Consider the following 20,113-nt stretch of genomic DNA (forward strand, 5'->3'; position numbering starts at 1 on the left):
AGGCGTGGATTTTTAAAAAAATTGTTCTATATATACCCTCCACCACAGATACATTGCTATTACTCCTAGGATGTTTGGTATTGAAATTAGGATATATCGGACCACGTGTTGGTATAGCTCTCATATAACGGTACCCCATAATATTCGGTATTTTAAAGCTTTTCACCTAATCACCTGTAAGTTGGTATTTTGGGTGTCCTACTAAAAATGATCATCCCTACGTAAATGTTTTACCTCCCAACGTAACACGTCTTTCAACGCAATTGGCTCTAATTTGGTTTTTCATGTTCTATGGGATGCCAAATTTTCAATATCTACGTTTTGGTTGGCTCCCACAGAAAAATTCAGATGTAGAGGAAAAAGAAACTTCTGGCAGACAAGTTACAATGACATAGCGCTCATGTAAATGTTTTTAACCGTCCGGCCGAACTCAACGAATTTCTTATTAATTTGTTATATTACCCAACAGTTAAAAGAAAACAATTTATATATATTGTAGCTATTGTCGGACATGGAATGGAATGTTCTGAAAAGCTTGGCCAAAATTTTGTACACTTCATTGGGCCATTTCCACAATTTGTAACTGGAGATCCCGAGACAGTGAAAGATGTACTGACATCGAAAATATGTTTGAGTAAAGATTATATAACGTATGGTGGACTATATCATGCCTTGGGTGAAGGATTGCTGACTATACAAGGTAAAGCACAAGTATATTATATACCGGTGAAATTGGTCGATAAAAGCGATATCCAATAAAGGACAGGACATTGTCGTTATAAACAATTTCGGTTGTTCTTTGTTTATAGCAAAAGGTTGGCAACAACACAGAAAATTCATGGAACCTGGTTTTAAATTTTCAAAAATTGTGGGATTTTTGCCAGTATTTAACAGACGAATGCCCGGTCTATTTGAGAAAATGGATAAATGTAATGCTATGCAAGATTCGTATAATATTTTGGTTTATTGTCGAGAATTTACCATAGGCATAACGGGAGGTAAGTGATATACATATATGATTAAAATCAGATCTATACATTTTATATTGTTATGTGGTTAATAGAGACAATGATGGGGCGTGATTTGGATAAGTCGCCTACAGTTAATGTAAATTATTATTCTGAACTTATTGCGGGGTAAGTTTAATGTGAGAATTTTTTATTTCCTTATATAGTTTCAGAAAATATACTATACATATTATTACCGCATTTCATATTTAATTATATTGCTTCATGTTTTTTAGCATCATGGAATACATGTCGGAAATAACGTTGAATGTGCTATATCAACCCAAACTAATTCTCAAATTAGCCGATTTAACAGTCTTTCGAAAACAACGAAAAGTATTGGAATTTCTTCAGAAGGAAATTGATGAGGTAAATGATAGCTGTAATAACATTTTGAAATATTTTTAGTGGTTATTATCCGGAGGCGGTAAGGTATTACTTAAATATATGGCAACAAAAGTGAGTAGAAAAAGAATTTATGTTTTAGACAGTATTTGATGTAATTTATTTTGTAACATCTCCATATATTCACCGGAGTATAAATATTATTGATCATTGGAGGTTTGGTATTGAAAACGATGTATAGGTCTGTGGTGAAAACAAATTGGCAAATGTATTATGTATTATAATTTGTATAGGCCCCACATATTACTGCAAAGCTCCATTTTTAGTATTCCGAAGTTTTGCAGCAGAATTGGAGTAGTACAAAACATATTAGTTTGGGGAAAAATAAATCCTTTATTTTTAAATGAATTATAGGACATTATTTAACATGCTTCGGAATGTCCGATATGGGCCATATATGCACCGTTTTATTGTATGATTTGTTGCCATTTTAAAGGTAACTTCATAATGCCTATCTCATAGAAGTCCTGCTCTCTATTTCCAAAAAAACTCTATTAGTCGATTTCCATAATCCTCCTGGATACCAATTTTTTATCATAAAAGAAATTTTGCAATGCAAAAAAAAAATATGATAATGGCTTGGTGCCAAGTCTGGACTGTATGGCGGATGGATTAAAATTTCCCAACCAAGATCCCGAAGTTTCTGGAGAGTCAATGTAGATGTGTGTGGCCTAGCGTTGTCCTAGTGTAACACGACACCTCTCCTAATGGTCAATACTGGCCTTTTCTGGTTAAGTGCTATCTTTAAACGGTCCAGTTGTTGACAGTAGAGATGATAATTTAGCGTTTGGCCATATGAAAGCAACTCATAATAAATAATCCTCTTTCATTCCAATCAAATGCATAGCAGAACCTTCCTGGTTTGGCACCCGTTTGAGGTGTTTCGCCGCTCTTGGACCACGATCGTTTTCGCACGGAGTTATCGTATGTGATCCATTTCTCATCTTCAGTCACCATCCGTTTAAGAAATGGGTCTATCTAATTCCGTTTGACCAAAGCTTCGCATATGGAAATTCGATCCATCCAAACATCGAACTTCCTTTTTGAATGCAGCTGTGTGTAATTGGTTTAAAACAGTTTTATGGTTGATTTTTAGCTCCTGGGCGAAGTTACGACTGCTAACATGCTGGTCAACTTCGATTTTTTCTCCTATTTTTTCGACATTTTCATAATGGATTTCTTTGCCCCAACCTTTATTGGTATTCGGGACTTTTGGAGGTTAAGAGCCCTTTTTAAAACCCCTTTTTAGGTATGTTGGAAGTTTCAGCCGCATATGCCACACTGAAGTGGCTGTAATTTGAGATTCCAAGTTTATGATAAATGAAGCACTTCTTCCCACAAAAATTACAGTTTTCACACCTCGAAATATTCAACGGAGAATCCATAAAGTATATGGGCAATATATAATATAACTCCGGAATTGGTGCACCAACGTCCCTATATATCTTTCAATATTTACGAAATTTGACGTAGCGTTCTGAATTAGACTACAATGATGTGTGTCAAGATACGTTAAAATCGGTTCAGATTCAGATATAGCTGCCAAATATATTTTCGTTCGTGTTTATGTAAATGGTGTACCAATATCTTCCGATTTGCACAAAATTTGGCATAGCGTAGCTAATTAAGTCTAGAATGATGTGTGTTAAGTTTCGAGAAAATCGGTTCAGATTTAGATGTAGCTCCCATATATTTTTCCCATATAATGCTTCGTAAAAATCGATTTAGATTTAGATATAGCTAACATATAAATAGAGCCTAGAATGATGTGTGTTAAGTTTCGTAAAAATCGGTTCAGATTTAGATACATACATATATATGTTCGTCCGATTTAATGTAAATGGTGTACTCAAGTCCCCGCATATCTCTTGATTTGAACGAAATTTGACATAGCGTTCTGAATTATGTCTAGAATTATGTGTGTTAAGTTTCGTGAAAATCGATTCAGATTTAGATATAGCTCCCATATATATTTTCGTCCGATTTAAGGTAAATGGTGTACTAAAGTCCTTGTATATATTTCGATTGGCACGAAAATCTAGAATGATGTGTGCCGGTCGTGGAAAATGTCGATAAAATCGAAGAAATGACCGAAGTTGACCGACATTTAGCACTCGTAACATTGCCCAGGAGATAAACATCGACCATAAAACTGGTTTAAACCACTTACAGAAAAAAATTATAATTGATTTCTTTTTCCCCAACCTAATAGTAATGTAAAAGAGTCCACTCCAAATTCTGTAAGCGTGCGTATTATATAGATTCTAGTAGAGACATCTATAAGCAGATTTTTTTATTGTCATATTTAAGTAAATTTTAGATCACAGTTACCTATATGACAACATTTTTACCTTTTTTCTTTCAGACGTACCGGTATTATTCATCAGATTGTGGAACCGATCCGCAATATTTAGATACCGCTGATAATGTGGTCGCCAAATATATAAACGAAGCCATCAGCAATAACATAATTGATAGGAAATTGGCAATAACCAGTATTATGCATTTATTTGGAGCGGTATTTAAATCAAAATAAAACTTTGTTTGATCTGATATTAATAAAAAATTAAAAATTTCATTAAAAACCCCCTCCAGGCCTTTGAAACCACATCCTCAACGATATATTTCACCATTCTCATGTTGGCCATGCATCCGGAGTATCAGGAGAAAGCGTATACTGAAATATGTGAATTATTTTCGGACAACGATAAAGGGGAATTTGAAATGACTTATCAAGATATCTCCCAGCTGAACTATTTGGATATGTTTATAAAGGAAACAATGCGCGTATTTCCAACAGTTCCACTTTTTGCAAGAAAAGTCTGTGGTGGTGATCTATCACTGAGTAATGGCATGGTTATACCTGATGGTCAGGAAATTGTATTAAATACTTATAACTTACATCGTAATAAGTCAGTATGGGGCCCCCAGGCGAACATATTTAATCCAGATAATTTTCTACCTTCAAATGTTGCCAAACGTCATCCATATGCCTTCGTTCCATTTTCCAAGGGAATACGTTTTTGTATAGGTAAGAAATGATTGTCTAAATAAAGGGAGATGGGTATTTTGTAAATGAGAAAGTTTAAAATAACTGGAGGTTAATGATTAGATCATCCATTATAAGGTGTATTAAATTTGCATTTGCAATACACTTAAATATTCTTCAGAGACTCCGAATAAAATCTATGTAGTTTACCCATGTCCGTCTTTATATCGGTTCATGTTTTGGCATATCCCAAATATAGTACTGCTCCATTTTCCGCATTTATAAAGTCGTCAGCCACATTTTCCACCAAAGTGACTGCAATTTCCAGTTTCTTGAAAGCGGATCAATGTAGGAGTAGCTGTAATTAATCATTCCGGGGGCATACATAGATCCACGCTGAAAATGATCGATATTGGTTAATGCTCATTTAACCCTTTATGACCCAATGTTGACAATGTTGCAAAAATATGGACGACACATATCAAACGAAAAATCTAAAAAATTCAAATTTTTGGTCATGTTATACTTTTTAATACAAAGATGAGTGCAAAAATATGTACAGTACCAATTTGTGTATACAGTCTAAAATATTCAAATCGCTTCGTATCGAAATGTACGAATCGTACCCTCTAAATTGTTTAGTCTTTTAAAAAAGAACATAGAAACTAATTAAAAGGGATTTTTTCATCGATATTGTATTTGCTTTTGTTGATATTGGACTTTTATTGTTCGAAAAGAATGTACTGTGTCTTCCGAATGCAAGGATGTAGCGACGTCAAATTTTCCTCATATCCTATTTAGGATAGTTACATTAAACCTGTGCACAGAAGATAGTTCTATTGGCACGGGTAAAAATTCGGGCCACAACGGGTTAAAGGTACATTTGGAGTTTTCAGCCGCATTTCCCCCAATGTGGATGTAGTTCGGTGTTTATGGAGCAATATATGTCTATATTTGAATATAACACCTATAAAAAAGTTAAGCCACATTTTCGGTAATTTGGAGGTTTTCGCCGCATTTTCCCAGTGTAAAAATTTGGAATTCAAGATTCATCTAGGCATAACATAATCGAATTAGATCCATGCTGGACATATCACTCATATAAAGGACCCTCCCCATTTTCGGTGTTTTTAAGAGTTTGTCGCATTTCCCCGCCGATGTGACAGTATTCAGACTCTTTGGAGGCTAAGAGTCTAAACGCAACCAGAGAATCACGAGTCAGCGTCATACTTTTTCGCCGGCGTAAAAACCAAACGAAAGAGTTAGCGTTAGCGGCACAAAATGTCAATTATTTGTTTTCATTTTCTGACAGAAAATTTTACGTTGTGCAAACCAAAATCAATTTATTATTTAATAAAAAATAATGTCAAGGAACTTGGATGAACTTATTGAAACAATTATTTTTCTTCCATTTTATTATTAATTCGTTAAAAACCATCCACAATCTTTGAAAATATTTGTTTTTTTAACAGCACTGCCATATGTTTTGATATAAATTCTCATTGAAATTTGGTAGCACTGTTGATTTTTACCTAAAATATGGCAACTCAATTGAGAGCAAGAGAGAAATTTTGAGTATGACGCTGAGCAAAAATGAATAAAATCTATTCTAGCGTCATGCCGATAGACGCGAACGTCAGCCGTCGCGATTTCCCGTTGCCTATAAGAAACACACGGCAAACGACTGTCGCTGACCCTAGACTGTATGGTTGCGTTTAGACTCTAACATATGCAGAAAATTACCAATAAAGGTCCATGTTTTTACTTAGTCCGCCTATTAATGTTTCGCAATATTTTTGGTATTTCGAAGGTTTTTTCCGTAATTTTACAAATCGGGTTCTTGAAGATTGAAAACATTTCCGCAGATTTTTTTTAACTACCTCCTTAGTTTGACCGATTTAAAGTTTTTAATATACAACACATGGTGGATGATATAAAGCGTTCGGCTGTCGATCTCAAAGACAGTTTTAAATTTTATAAGTAAGACATGACATGTTCACATTTTATTCTTTTTCTTTCTTTCCAGGAATGCGTTACGCCGAATTGAGTATTAGAGTGGCAATGGCAAAATTAATAAAGCGCTACAAATTTTCAACTACGGCCAAAGTGGAAGACTTAGTGTTATACAATCACATATCACTGCAATTGAGCAAATATCCACCAATTATGGTAGAGAATAGATAACTTCCAAATTAAAAACTAATAATTATAAATACATATATTAATACAATTTATAAATTTAATTCAAGGATATTTTAAAGAACATTTTTCAAAGACATTCAAGGCGTATAGTTTTAAAGAATATTTTTTTCAAAGACCATCCAAGACGTGGATTTTTTAATGAATATTTTTTCAATATTTTTTAAAGAATATTTTCCAAAGACCATTAAAGACGTGGATTTTTTAAAGAATATTTTTTCAAAGACCAGTCAGAGGCGTGGATTTTTTAAAGAATATTTTTTAAAAAAGACCAACAGAGGCGTGGATTTTTTAAAGAATATTTTTTCAAAGACCATTCAAGACGTGGATGTTTTAAAGAATATTTTTTCAAAGACCATTCAAGACGTGGATGTTTTAAAGAATATTTTTTTCAAAGACCATTCAAGACGTGGATTTTTTAAAGATTATTTTTTCAAAGACCATCCAAGACGTAGATTTTTTGAAAGATTTTTATTCAAGACCATTCAAGGTGTGGATTTTTTAAAGAATATTTGTTCAAAGACCATTCAAGACGTGGATTTTTTAAAGAATATTTTTTCAAAGACCATTCAAGGCGTGGATTTTTTAAAGATTATTTTTTCAAAGACAATCCAAGACGTGGATTTTTTTAAAGAATTTTTTTCCTAGATCATTCAAGACGTGGATTTTTTAAACAATATTTTTTGAACCACCATTTAAGGCGTAGATTTTTTAAAGAATATTTTTTCTAAGACCATTCAAGACGTGGATTTTTTAAAGAATATTTTTTCAAAGACCATTCAAGACGTGGATTTTTTAAAGAATATTTTTTCAAAGACCATTCAAGACGTGGATTTTTTAAAGAATATTTTTTCTTAAGTCCTTAAATCTCGTGAGTCACCTGGCATCTATCGACCAGTTTCCAATATCTTTATTGCCATGCTACACAAACAAATAAAAAACCTAAACACCACAAAATACTTCGTATTGAATTTAATAAAAATTATCTCAGGAATGCCTGAACTTCAATTAAAGCCATTATGGTTTATTTCCATTATGGTCCATGGTTCATCTTCGCCAAACAGAATCTCCAGCCATGAGAAATTTTATTATCTCTGTGTCGCCAGACTGCAAATTATTCCCCATCTCATACTCAATGTAATGCCTATAATATTGTTGTTGGTTGTGTTTGTCTTTATGTTGTTGTTGTTTTTGTTGTAATTTACCTTGTTGTAAATTTTATCATAGCTGGCAAATAACATTAGATTGCTGCTGATGTTCCTGCTGTCCAGCTGGGTGGTCCTGTCGCTTGGCCGTATATCTTAGCATTTTATGATGAACCCACACAACAACAACTCGATATCAGCAACACAACAACAACTTTTTCTTGTAATGGAAACCTCTGAACCCGAAGACTAGATGATGATGATGAAATGAAATAGAGCAAGCCAGGAAGGAAGCAAGTCGGCAAGCAAAAAAATTGTGGACGAACCGAACGAACTAATTAAATGGCCACCTGTGTCTACAACTTAATTGAGAATTAATTGGGTTGGCTTCTTCTTCTTTATCATCGTGTTGTTTTTCGAGTGAAAGTATTCAGATTGGAGAGTTCAGGGTTAAGCCATGCCCTCCCTCAGAGGAAGGAGCACGGTGGAGGACGGAAGGTTTAACTTTTCATTAAGGAGTTGTTATTTGACAAGATTTTCTTGCCATTTGTCAACGCTATCAAGAGATATTATGAACACAATGTTGCAAGAAGTTTGCACAGGGTAGTCCTTTTTGACCTTATTTGGCAGGAACATATTTTAATCTATTTTACTATGAAATCTTATAAGCACAAAAGGGGTAGGAAGTCAATTAAAAATTTTGATGAATTTATGACTTTTGTTTTAGAAAAAAGGCTTTTTATTAGTATTTGAGCAATAAAAACTTAACCTTTTCCTTATTTAAAAAATAGATATAGCTATAAAATTTAGCAAATTGTTTCCAATAAAAAAATAAGCTAAACATAATTAAAATTAAAACCATAAAAAGTAAATCTGTTGGCCCATGAGGGGATCGAACCCGCGACCTTCGCGTTATTAGCACGACGCTCTAACCAACTGAGCTAATGGGCCACATGTCGGATGGCTCATACTATTTAATTATCAAACAAGTGTGTGCGTGTGTGACTGCCTACGTCCGTTCATGTCTTAGAATAGTTTTTATTCTATTTTAATCGCATTCTTTAGCCAACCATTAGTTGGACGAAGACACTTTGGTCTCATAAATGTATGTATCTAACAGATACGTATAATATGGTGTGCGTGCGTGTGTGTTCACCACTTTGAATGTTGGGTAGGTCTTCATTGTAGACATGCGATAAGAACCTCATGAAATACTCTTGTCTAGATAATCTTCATGTTGTCGAGGCGCGTGGTCAGTTAGTATCTTTAATCTAATCATAAACATGTTGACGAGAATTAAAATAGATTTCGACAGTGGGTTATTTTTCTACAAAGCAAGGCGAACAAAATTATTTTTGGGATGGAGATTGACAACAAATATCTTAAAAAATCATTTAGGCTTATTTTATCGTTGAAAAAATATAAAGGAATATTTTTTCAACGATAGAATAAGCATGAATGGTTTTATAAGATTTTTGGTGTCAATCTCCATCCCAAAAATAATTTTGTTCACCTTGGTGTAAAAACGTTGTTAACTTCGGTAGGACCGAACTTTATACCCTCACCCATTATGTGGACATTCCAAAAATGTATCTAAAAGGAGTCATGACTTTTATGTGGTCGAAAATTTTTAGCTAGAACCTTGAACGTACCAAAAGTGGGAGCTATGTAGAAACATTATGGAAAATATTCTGTGCAGAAATTGTTTGCCCACAAAGGCCCAAGAATGACAAATAAAACCAGTAAGGAAAATCGTAAAGTCGAACCGACTATATGATACCCTTCATCATTTTGGGTAGATTCTACATATGTATCCTAACAGAAGTCACCTTTTCGAAGGAACATTGACAGGAAATTGAACCAAATTAAAATACATGATCTTTATCTATATGTAAACCAACTAACATCAATCCCTAAATATGCCATTCTGCAACCTATGCTAAATTTTGTAAATAGATTTACAGAAAACTTGACACACGCATGCAGCATACCGAATACTACCCATTGATTATTTCTGTACAATTAGCATGAATGGGTCGAAATTATATATGAAAGCTATGCTAAATCTGAACCGATTTCAAGGAACTTGCTTGAGATTAATTTATATTAATTTAAGAACATTGTGTCAATCGGCCTAGCTATGGGTCTTTAGTGCACCATTTATTTAAAATCGGACGAAAGTATATATAGGAGCTATATGTAAATCTACCCTATACCAAATTTCGTGCAAATTGAAGGATATATATAGGGCTTTGGTACACAATTTACATAAAATCCGACGAAACTATATATGGGAGTTATATCTAAATCTGAACCGATTTTCGTGAAACTTAGCACATATCACTCTAGACACAATTCAGTACACGGTAAAAAATTTCGTGCAAATCGAAAGATTTTCAGGGACTTTGGTGCACCATTTGCCTTAAATCGGACCAAAATATATATATTAGCTATATCTAAACCTGAACCGATTTTCATGAAACTTAGCACACAGCGTTCTGAACTTAATTCAAATTCGTCTAAATCGAGGGATGTATAGGGACTTTGGTACAACATTTACATTAAATCGGACGAAAATATATATGGGAGCTATATATAAATCTGAACCGATTTTCACCAAACTTAACACGCATCATTATACACCCAATTCATTACGCTGTGCCCAATTTCGTGCAAATCGAAAGATATATATTGTTTTTGGTGCACCATTTACATTAAATCGGAGGAAAATATATATGGGAGCTATATTTAAATCTGAACCGATTTTCACCAAACACACATTATTATAAACCTAATTCTATGTGCTATACCAAAATGTGTGCAAATCTAAATATATATTGTCTTTGGTGCACCATTTACCTTAAATCGGACGAAAATATATATGGGAGCTAAATCTAAATCTGACCCGATTTTCTCGAATCTTAGCACACGTCATTCTAGACTCAATTCAATATACTATGCAAAATTTAGTCCTAATCGAAAGAGATATAAGTACGTTGGTGCACTTTTACATTAAATCGAACGTAAATATATATGGGAGCTAATCTAAATCTAAACTGAAAAAATGATCTGTACAAAATTTCATCCAAATCGGATTGTAAATGCGACCTGTACAATGTTTACAATTTAACATCAACGGACAGACATGCATAAATCGACACAGAAAGTGATTCTATGCATATTCTCCAAAGGTCTATTTCTTTCCCTTTTGCCTTCGATGGGATATTGGTTTCACTTTATAATTTTGGACCTCTCTCACTGGATCATACAGATCCTTTCCGACAAGCCTGATCGAGGGAGTTTTATCCAGCATATGAAAATTGGAACGATTCTCTCGGAAGCACTGCAAGAAATTGCTAGGTGACGTAAGGGAAGGATCTTCGTCTTCTGACGATGGTCCACAGGTGTCATGCAGTACTCAGGGCGGCGTTCTGACAAATCTGAGTACTTCTGCATTGCTTAAACGATCTAACGCTTTATAAGAGATCAAAACAGACCCGACGCCATGATCGTATCATCTGAATTCGTAAAGAAAATATATGTTGAACATTTCCGGAGAACGTTTCCAACTTGGTCGGATGGAAGTATTCACAATACCTCAAACCGTGCAACATGATTGACAGGCTTTGCCAGGTCAAGTGCTACCAACATTGTTCTATGACACGGACGTTACTGGTGTAACGCTGTTGTTGTAAAATGTTGCTTTCAGAACTCATACTGATCCGCAAAATGATAACTTTCTCTAATTATGTGAAGAGTATTCGTTACTGGTGACAAATGTGAGATCGGCCTGACTTCAGTAGCGGGACAACCCTGGCCATTTTTCAGGCTTCGACAACGATGTGAGTGACTACTGTGGTAAACTGTGATGATACCTCCTCGACGGGAAGAGATCTTCGCCTCGACGTAGTACTCTTCGCCCTGCCTCTCTTAGGATGCTCGACAAACTGTGGTTAAATGCGACTGATGACCTATCATCCTTCTTAACGGGCTCGAGAGCGACTGAATAGTCATTGAAAAAAATATTCTTTAAAAAATGCACGCCTTGAATGGTATTTGAAAAAATATACTTTAAAAAATGCACGCCTTGAATGGTATTTGAAAAAATATACTTTAAAAAATCCACGCCATGAATAGTCCTTGAAAAAAAATATTTGAATGGTCCTTGAAACAAATATTATTTAAAAAATCCAGGCCTTGAATGGTCCTTGAAAAAATATTTTTAAAAAATGCACGCCTTGAATGGTCTTTAAAAAAAATATTCTTTAAAAAATGCACGCCTTCAATGGCCTTTGAAAAAAATATTCTTTAAAAAAATCACTCCTTGAATGGTTCTTAAAAAATATTCTTTGAAGAATACAGGCCTTGAATGGTGTTTGAAAAAATGTTGCTTAAAAATCCACACCTTGAATGGACCTTGGAAATTGATTCTTCATAAAATCCAACATTCTTTAAAAAATTCAGAGATAAAAATTTCAGAATAAAAAAGCTATGTCTTGAATCTGTCTAATATTCGAATTTAAAAGAATTTCCCCTCATAAACATGTGTTGAAAAATTCTTCCAGCATCTTTGGAATGTAGTATCTCAGCGGCATTGCACTACACTACACACATTCCACCACAACCATCAATTATATTTTCAAATGCATCTCACGTTTTTTATTGGCCAACATATTACGGTTAGAACAAAAAAAACAGACTAAGAAGTTTTCCGGGGGCTTCTGTGTGTGTGTGTTTACACAGTTTTTTCTAGTTTATTCTTTTATTCCAAATCCATAAATAATCTTTCAATAATATTCTCCAATGGATTCAAGAATTTATTGGAAAAACTTGTTTTTGTACTAACACCACTTCACGCTGATGCGACGGACGGGATGATCTTGTGCACAGTTTTAACAATTTGTGGATAATTAATTATTTGAAAATGATGAAGGCGATGTTATCGTTCGGTGTGTGTGAACGTGAGTACTGCGTGTGAATTATAAACTATTTAGAGGCTAAACACTTTTGAGGCATTTACAGAAATCCTATACAAACAAGCATATAGTTGGACAAACATAAAAATGCCAGGGAGAGAATTTCCAGAAATTACAAGAAACATTTTTGGGGAAAATTTGTGTTGTTATGAAATAAAAAAATAAATGACTTACCGCACATTTGTTTGGTTTTGTTTTCTTTTTGCTCGGTTATTAATGTCTTCGACATATTGATAAATTATTGTCAAGAATGACTTTTTGATTGCATGTAAGTCATGTGCGGTCTTAAATAGCTATAAAATCTGTGGAGAGAAAAAAAGACAAATTATTAGGCCAACATTGCTCGGCAAAAATGTATGCAATAGAAGACAACATGCATTCGAAAAAAACATGTAAAAACATCGAAGTTTATCAGGAACTTTTTATATTCTCCACCATGTGATGTGATTTATTAAAAATATGTTTCTCAGGACTATCAAAGGCGTGGATTTATTACAAATATTTTTTTCAAGGACCAGTCTTCGCACAACAATTAACAAAATGGCGGAACTTTGAAAATTTTTGACCACAAAACTAAGTTAAAAAACCAGTGAGCGGAGCAGTATAGTCGGACGGGGCCGACCATATGATACTCTATACAACTTCGACGAAAATATAACTTTCTGTAGTTCTATATTCTGAGCTTGGGCAATATTAAGCGATATTTGCACCCTCTTGGCCGACCAGAGGTCAACAAATATTACTAATACTCAGCACAGCCCTTCTAATTATTTGTCCAGATTCCCTTCACCGTGGGTTGTGTAGTGATTTTCGGCTTTCAATTGTGGCCTATAGATCGAATCGAAAATAAAAAATAAGTTTTCGGTCCACTTCATCCCAAAATTTTTATCTGATCATCGCCGAAAATTATAGGCGTTGTCCTTGACCATAACTGGAACCTCATGGAACATTTCAAAGCAATCCGCTCTATATTTCCGCCCTTACTGTGGTATTAAATTATTAAATAATATCTGAATACGTAAACACTTATAAATATTTAAGTGTAACTCCCACATCCGAGCACATACGACAATATATTTGGTATCAATTTAAAGGCCAACCACTCCTCTTGGATATACTACCAACTTTTCGGCGCAATATCCTTCAGGGGTAAACGCTATAGAATACAAATGTTGTCATTTTTCACACAAAAGCAGGGTCCATTTGACCCGCTAAATATTGACCAATCTTTATCAAAACTGGCATGCTTATTCTTTAACCCAATCCCCTTCTCCATGTAAAAAATTCGAGATGTTTGGGCCATAATTGCGGCCTCTGGGGCGACCAGAAATCCGGATTCGTGAAGATTGGTCCATAAATGTGGCCTGTATCGTGTTTACAAAATATAATGGACAGACGGACGGACGGACACACATGTCTAGATCGACTCAGCTAGTCGAGATATGACGATCGGTATACCTAAAGGTGGGTCTAGGACCAAGATTTCGCGGCGTTACAAACTATTGGGGCTGCAAAAAGCTATAATACCCTGACAACATGGTTGTGTAGGGTATAATAAGGAAGATCTTCACCGATTCGCTTTGTCCTAGTTCATACGATAGCTATACACTCCCAGAGAAACGTCCCAACATTTGAAATCAATTGGGTTATTAGTTTTTGAGTTATCGTGCCCGCACAAAAGCTGTTTGGAGAAAAACGCGTTTAAAGCTAACACAATAAATTTGATGCTAACACAATAAATCGGCTATATCTTCAAAAATTGTTGAGATTTTCACTTGAAAATTTATAGGGACATTCTTGAATTAGTGTAGGTTCAAATTAAATCAAAATAAAAAATTAAATTTTTTGAAACCGAGAATGGGTGGGGTCCCCTTTATGGTGTGTCATATATGCAAAAAACTGTCAAGGTGAAAGTGTGCACATAGTCCTCATATTTAATTACTGCTCTATCTTCTTTACTTTGATGATTTTAGTCGCATTCTCTGGGTTGTTGTAGGGTAGGATATATTTTTGCGGACAATTTTATACATAGGTATATGTTTGGACATATCACCCATACAAAGGTTTCAACCTTCTTGCCCATTTTTAAGGTTTACAACCTTTTCCCGCCAAATTGTCTGTAATTTAAAAATATGTTTGCCGATCTTTTTCGATATAGGTCCATCTTTTGACATAATCCCATTATAAAGTGGAACGCGACCCGTTTTCGGCACTCTGAAGTGGCTATAATTTGGTATTCCGGATACACGGTGAATAAAAAACTCCTTTCCAGAAGGTTTCCAATTTAGGTTCATGATTTCTACATCAATCCCATACAAAGACCCACTCAATCTGGTTTTTCATTTTACAAAATAAACAACCTACTATCAGCGATGCTATATAACCATATGAAGTACTCGACAATTTTTTGAGAAAATGTTAATACACTCCACATAGTGCAAGGTATAAAAAGTTTTGGCCGCCCGAACTTAAAGATTTTTAATTGTCTACAGATGTACTGACACTTTTTTAACATTTGAAAATCAAACTCATTACCTGAAACATAGAGAAAATTTAATGCATAATTTTGAAATCGAAATAATACACAAAATTTTAACTAATTCCAGAAAAAAATAAAAGTGCTAAGAAAGGTGCTATGTGCTAGATCACTTTTTTGGTGCTAAACTAGTTTGAAAAGTGCTAAATCTTGCACTAAAAGTGCTAAATAGGCAACACTGTCAAGGACTAACAACGGCGTGGATTTATTACACATATTTATCTCAAGGATTATCAAAGGCATATGAACAAACCGTCCATATCTTCTGGTACCTCCTCCACAAGGAGTCACCATTTGGAAAATTAATATATGGAATGTCCGAGACCAAGTCGGAAGATTGAACCCATCGTTCTAACAAATCCGATCATAGTCAAGGCTATATTTTTCTTCAATTGAATTTTACACTCCTTCTACTACAGACTGCCATACCAAAGACTTTTATCGAATAATTTTTACTCAAACAATATGAACAAACCGTCCATATGTTCTGGTACCTCCACCACAAGCAGTCAACATTTTGAAAATTAATATATAGAGTGGCCGAGACAAACTCGGAAAATGGAACCCATCGTTCTAACAAATCCGACCATAATCAAGGCTATATTTTTCTTCAATTGAATTTTACACTCCCCTCTACTACATACTGCCACACCAAAGACTTCTATTACGGATACCCCGAATAATTTTTAATCAAAAAAATTCCAGAGTTATACCCAATACCATCCGCCTCCACATAATATACATAGGTATTTTACATACATTCCCCCTCCTTTAAAATAAATCATTCATTGTACTATATAAATTCAATTCGACATTAACTTATTAGCCATTTCAATTAATCAAATAAATTGGCCTTTATTGAACCTTTATAACTTCTCCGTATCTATCCCCCGCATTAAATGTATCAATTAAATTATTGACCGACAATTACGAACGGTTTCGTTTTAATAATTAGTTAATGACAATCGAGTTTTTGACAAATTTCCATTTCGTATTGAATGCTAATGATGGGATTCGACCATGGCGAGGGGTGTGTAGGGCGAGTGAAACATATTGTTGTACCAGCGCTCACCAGCGAATGAAATGGCCATAAAGACAGAAAGGCGAACAAGCGGGCAGGCAGACATTCGGTCAGTATGGTTAACATTGTGTTAACGGTTTAGATTGTTGGTTTTCTATTAACCCATAACACATTCCTTGTGTGTGTGCGTTTATGGGCTTTCGTGTAAATGGATGTGGTGGTGGCGGTGGCGGTTGTGACTTGATTGTCCCCCAGCCAAACAACATTTGTGTGTGTCGTGAGAAAGTTTTTGGACACAGGTGGACAGTTAAAGTCACCCATCCCCTCCCTATTTCCTACACATATGTTTGTGCAGGAATTTGGTGTTCGAGCTATGAATATCTGTCAAAGGCAGATACAAATGCCAATAATGCCATTATTATTGTTGGCTTACAACATAATTTCTGTTGCATGCACACACACACATTTACATACTATGTGACTGGTATGAAAAACTTATGAAATATGAGTTAATTAACGAAGGACTATCAAAGACGTAAAACCAGTGAGCGGAGCAGTATAATCGTACGGGGCCGTATGATACCCAACACAACTTCCACGAAAATTTAACTTTCTGTGGTCCTATATTCTGAGCATGGGCAATATTTCGCGATATTTGCACTCTCTTGACCAACTAGAGGTTAACAACTATTACTAATATTCAGCACAGCCCATCTAATTACTTTTCCAGATTCTCTTCACCGTAGGTTGTGTTGTGATGTTTGGCTTTCAATTGTGGCCTATAAATCGACTCCAAAAAAAAAAAACACAAAAATACGTTTTAGGTCCACTTTATCTCAATCTCGAAAAAACACAAAATTAAGTTTTCGGTCTATTTCATACAAATATTATTATCTGATCATCACCTCATATTATAGGCGATGTTCTTGATCATACCTGAATCCTCATGTAAATTCTGAAAGCGATCAGCGTTTTATTTCCGCCCTCTAGTGTGGTAATGGGTTACTAAATAATATCTGAATACGTATGCACCTGTAAATATTTACGTGTAACTCCCACATCCGAGTACATACGACAATTTGAAGGTCAGACACTCCCCTTGGATATACTATAAACGTATCGGGTCTATGTCCTTTAGGAGTAAATATATACGCTATAGAATACACATTTTATAATTTTTCACACAAAAGTCAGGGTAGGGATAAGTAAATCGACTTTCGACTAATCGATTAATCGACTTTTTGTATTGAAAAGTCTAAAAGTCGAAGTCGACTATTACAGCCTGTTTTTGTAAAATTCCAAACGAACGAATTCGAGTGACTTACGACCAAACTCCTTGGTTTTGAAAAATATGTCATTTATTTTTGTTTTGAATCAGAAAACCTTTATAAACATAAATAAAGGTTTGGTCGTAAGTGACTCGAATTCGTTCGTTTGGAATTTTACAAAAACAGGCTGTTAGTCTATGAGAAAATGGTAAAATCGACTTTTCAAGATCGACTTTCGATTTTCTTCATAAATACTTGGTTTTTTATCACAAAGCTCAAATTTCCCAAAAATTGCACTTTCCGGAACTTCACTTTATCTTTTTAGTCGATTTTGCAGAAGTCAGTAAAAGTCGAAAATCGATTTTGAACTGTTTTGACAAAATTGGAAGATCAAAAAGTCGACTTTTTAGTCAAAGGAAATAATCAAAAAGTCGAAAAATCGATTTTTTGGTCAGAGGCAAAAATCGAAAATCCCTAAGTCAGGGTCTATTTGACCCGCTAAATATTGACCGATCTTTATCAAAACAGGCATGCTTATTCTTTGGCTCGATATGTAAAAAATCGCGACGTTCTCCATGTAAAAATTCGCGAATTGCGGCCCCTGGAGCGACCAGAAAAACCGACAATAAAGTATTTGGTCCATTTCATCCCCTAAATATTAACCGATCTTTACCAAAAACAATAGGGGTCTTCATTGGCCAAGACCCATCCAACATGCAATTTCGTGAAGATTGGTCCATAACTGTGGCCTGTATCGTGTTTACAAATTATAATGGACAGACGGACGGACGGACACACATGTCTAGATCAACTCAGCTAGTCGATATATGACGATCGGTATACTTTAAGGTGGGTCTAGGGCCAATATTTCGTGACGTTACAAACATTTGGGGCTGCAGAAAGCTATAATACCCTGACAACATAGTTGTGTAGGGTTTAAAGGGGTGGATTTATTAAAAATATTTTTCTCAATGACTTTCAAAGGCGTGGTTTTATTAAAAGTTTGTTTTTAAGGACTAACAAAGGATTTATTAGAAATATTATTTTCGAGGACTATCTGAAGCGCGGATTTATTATAAATTTTTTTTTCAAGAGAATTTTATTGTTTTAGAACCTAGGAAACTTAAGTCTAATGCTACATAAAATGACCCACATCTGGCGATATGTGCGTATGTATTGCCAATAACGACACTGATCCATATGAATTTATGTACATACATACTTATATATATACAAATATGGCATATAATTCTGACAATACTGTTGGTACATATGTACGTAGATACATCAAACACACACATACATATGTATACACATATTACACGATATATGCGATATAATATATATGATAACGTTAAATGTTGTAAGCAAATGTTTTGCATTAACGTCATTAATTAACATAATTTATTCAGTTGACAGTTGGTAGTGGTAGTAGCAGTGACAGCAGCAGTAAACGGGGTGTTGGCAAATGACAATTCTGGTGTTTGTGGAGTTAAGTCAGTCGTTTGAGATATTTATGGACTGGCTTTATTACAGGCAAATAGCCATGACAAAATAATGGAGTGAGAACAGTAAATTTGTTAGACTTCATTTACTTTGAAATTGGTAAATTGTGAGAAAAAGGCAAAAATGCACATGGATTTAGTAATGTAATAAATCCACACCTTTGATAGTCTTTGGAAAGTAGTTCTAATAAAACCTCGTCTTTGATAGTTTTTGGAAAAAATATTTTGAATAAATCCATGCCTTTGATAGTCTTTGGAAAAAAGTATTTGAATAAATCCACGCCTTAGAGAGTCCTCGAAAAATATGTTTAATAAATCCAGGCCTATTTTTAATAAATCCACTTATTTAATAGTCCTTGACAAATTCATAGTTATTGAACAAATTTATTTTTAATAAATCCACGCCTTAGAGAGTCCTCGAAAAAATGTTTAATAAATCCACGCCTTAGATAGTCCTCGAAAAATATGTTTAATAAATCCACGCCTTAGATAGTCCTCGAAAAATATGTTTAATAAATCCACGCCTTAGATAGTCCTCGAAAAATATGTTTAATAAATCCACGCCTTAGATAGTCCTCGAAAAATATGTTTAATAAATCCACGCCTTAGATAGTCCTCGAAAAATATGTTTAATAAATCCACGCCTTAGATAGTCCTCGAAAAATATGTTTAATAAATCCACGCCTTAGATAGTCCTCGAAAAATATGTTTAATAAATCCACGCCTTAGATAGTCCTCGAAAAATATGTTTAATAAATCCACGCCTTAGATAGTCCTCGAAAAATATGTTTAATAAATCCACGCCTTAGATAGTCCTGAAAAATATGTTTAATAAATCCACGCCTTAGATAGTCCTCGAAAAATATGTTTAATAAATCCACGCCTTAGATAGTCCTTGAAAAATATGTTTAATAAATCCACGCCTTAGATAGTCCTTGAAAAATATGTTTAATAAATCCACGCCTTAGATAGTCCTTGAAAAATATGTTTAATAAATCCACGCCTCAGTTGGCCCTTGAAAAATATTCTTTAATAAATCCACGCCTTAGATAGTCCTCGAAA

General features: G+C 34.6%; 1 protein-coding gene and 1 non-coding gene across 2 annotated transcripts; one reads left to right on the plus strand and one right to left on the minus strand.

Annotated features, from left to right (window-relative positions):
• The first annotated feature begins 516 nt into the window (after positions 1-516).
• Positions 517-19,018, plus strand: LOC133329013 (probable cytochrome P450 313a4). The gene is made up of 8 exons (XM_061537512.1): positions 517-700; positions 810-998; positions 1,064-1,136; positions 1,244-1,376; positions 3,778-3,930; positions 4,008-4,443; positions 6,428-6,570; positions 18,959-19,018. The coding sequence occupies exons 1-8, from the start codon at positions 517-519 to the stop codon at positions 19,016-19,018; spliced, it is 1,371 nt and encodes a 456-aa protein (XP_061393496.1).
• Trnai-aau (transfer RNA isoleucine (anticodon AAU)) lies at positions 8,623-8,696 on the minus strand. Its single transcript has one exon. It is a non-coding gene; the product is annotated as a tRNA-Ile (tRNA).
• Positions 19,019-20,113: the final 1,095 nt, after the last annotated feature.

This window comes from Musca vetustissima, unplaced genomic scaffold (genome assembly GCF_032173495.1).
Source record: "Musca vetustissima isolate MV318-11 ecotype Yass unplaced genomic scaffold, APGP_CSIRO_Mvet_v1 utg665459, whole genome shotgun sequence".
Taxonomy (NCBI): Eukaryota; Metazoa; Arthropoda; class Insecta; order Diptera; family Muscidae; genus Musca; species Musca vetustissima.

Coding starts and splice junctions, on each gene's coding strand:
- LOC133329013 (XM_061537512.1), top strand. CDS start 517: ATGGAATGTTCTGAAAAGCTTGGCCAAAATTTTGTACACTTCATTGGG. Junction 701..809: donor AGGATTGCTGACTATACAAG/GTAAAGCACAAG, acceptor CTTTGTTTATAG/CAAAAGGTTGGCAACAACAC. Junction 6,571..18,958: donor GCAAATATCCACCAATTATG/GTAGAGAATAGA, acceptor TAATTTATTCAG/TTGACAGTTGGTAGTGGTAG.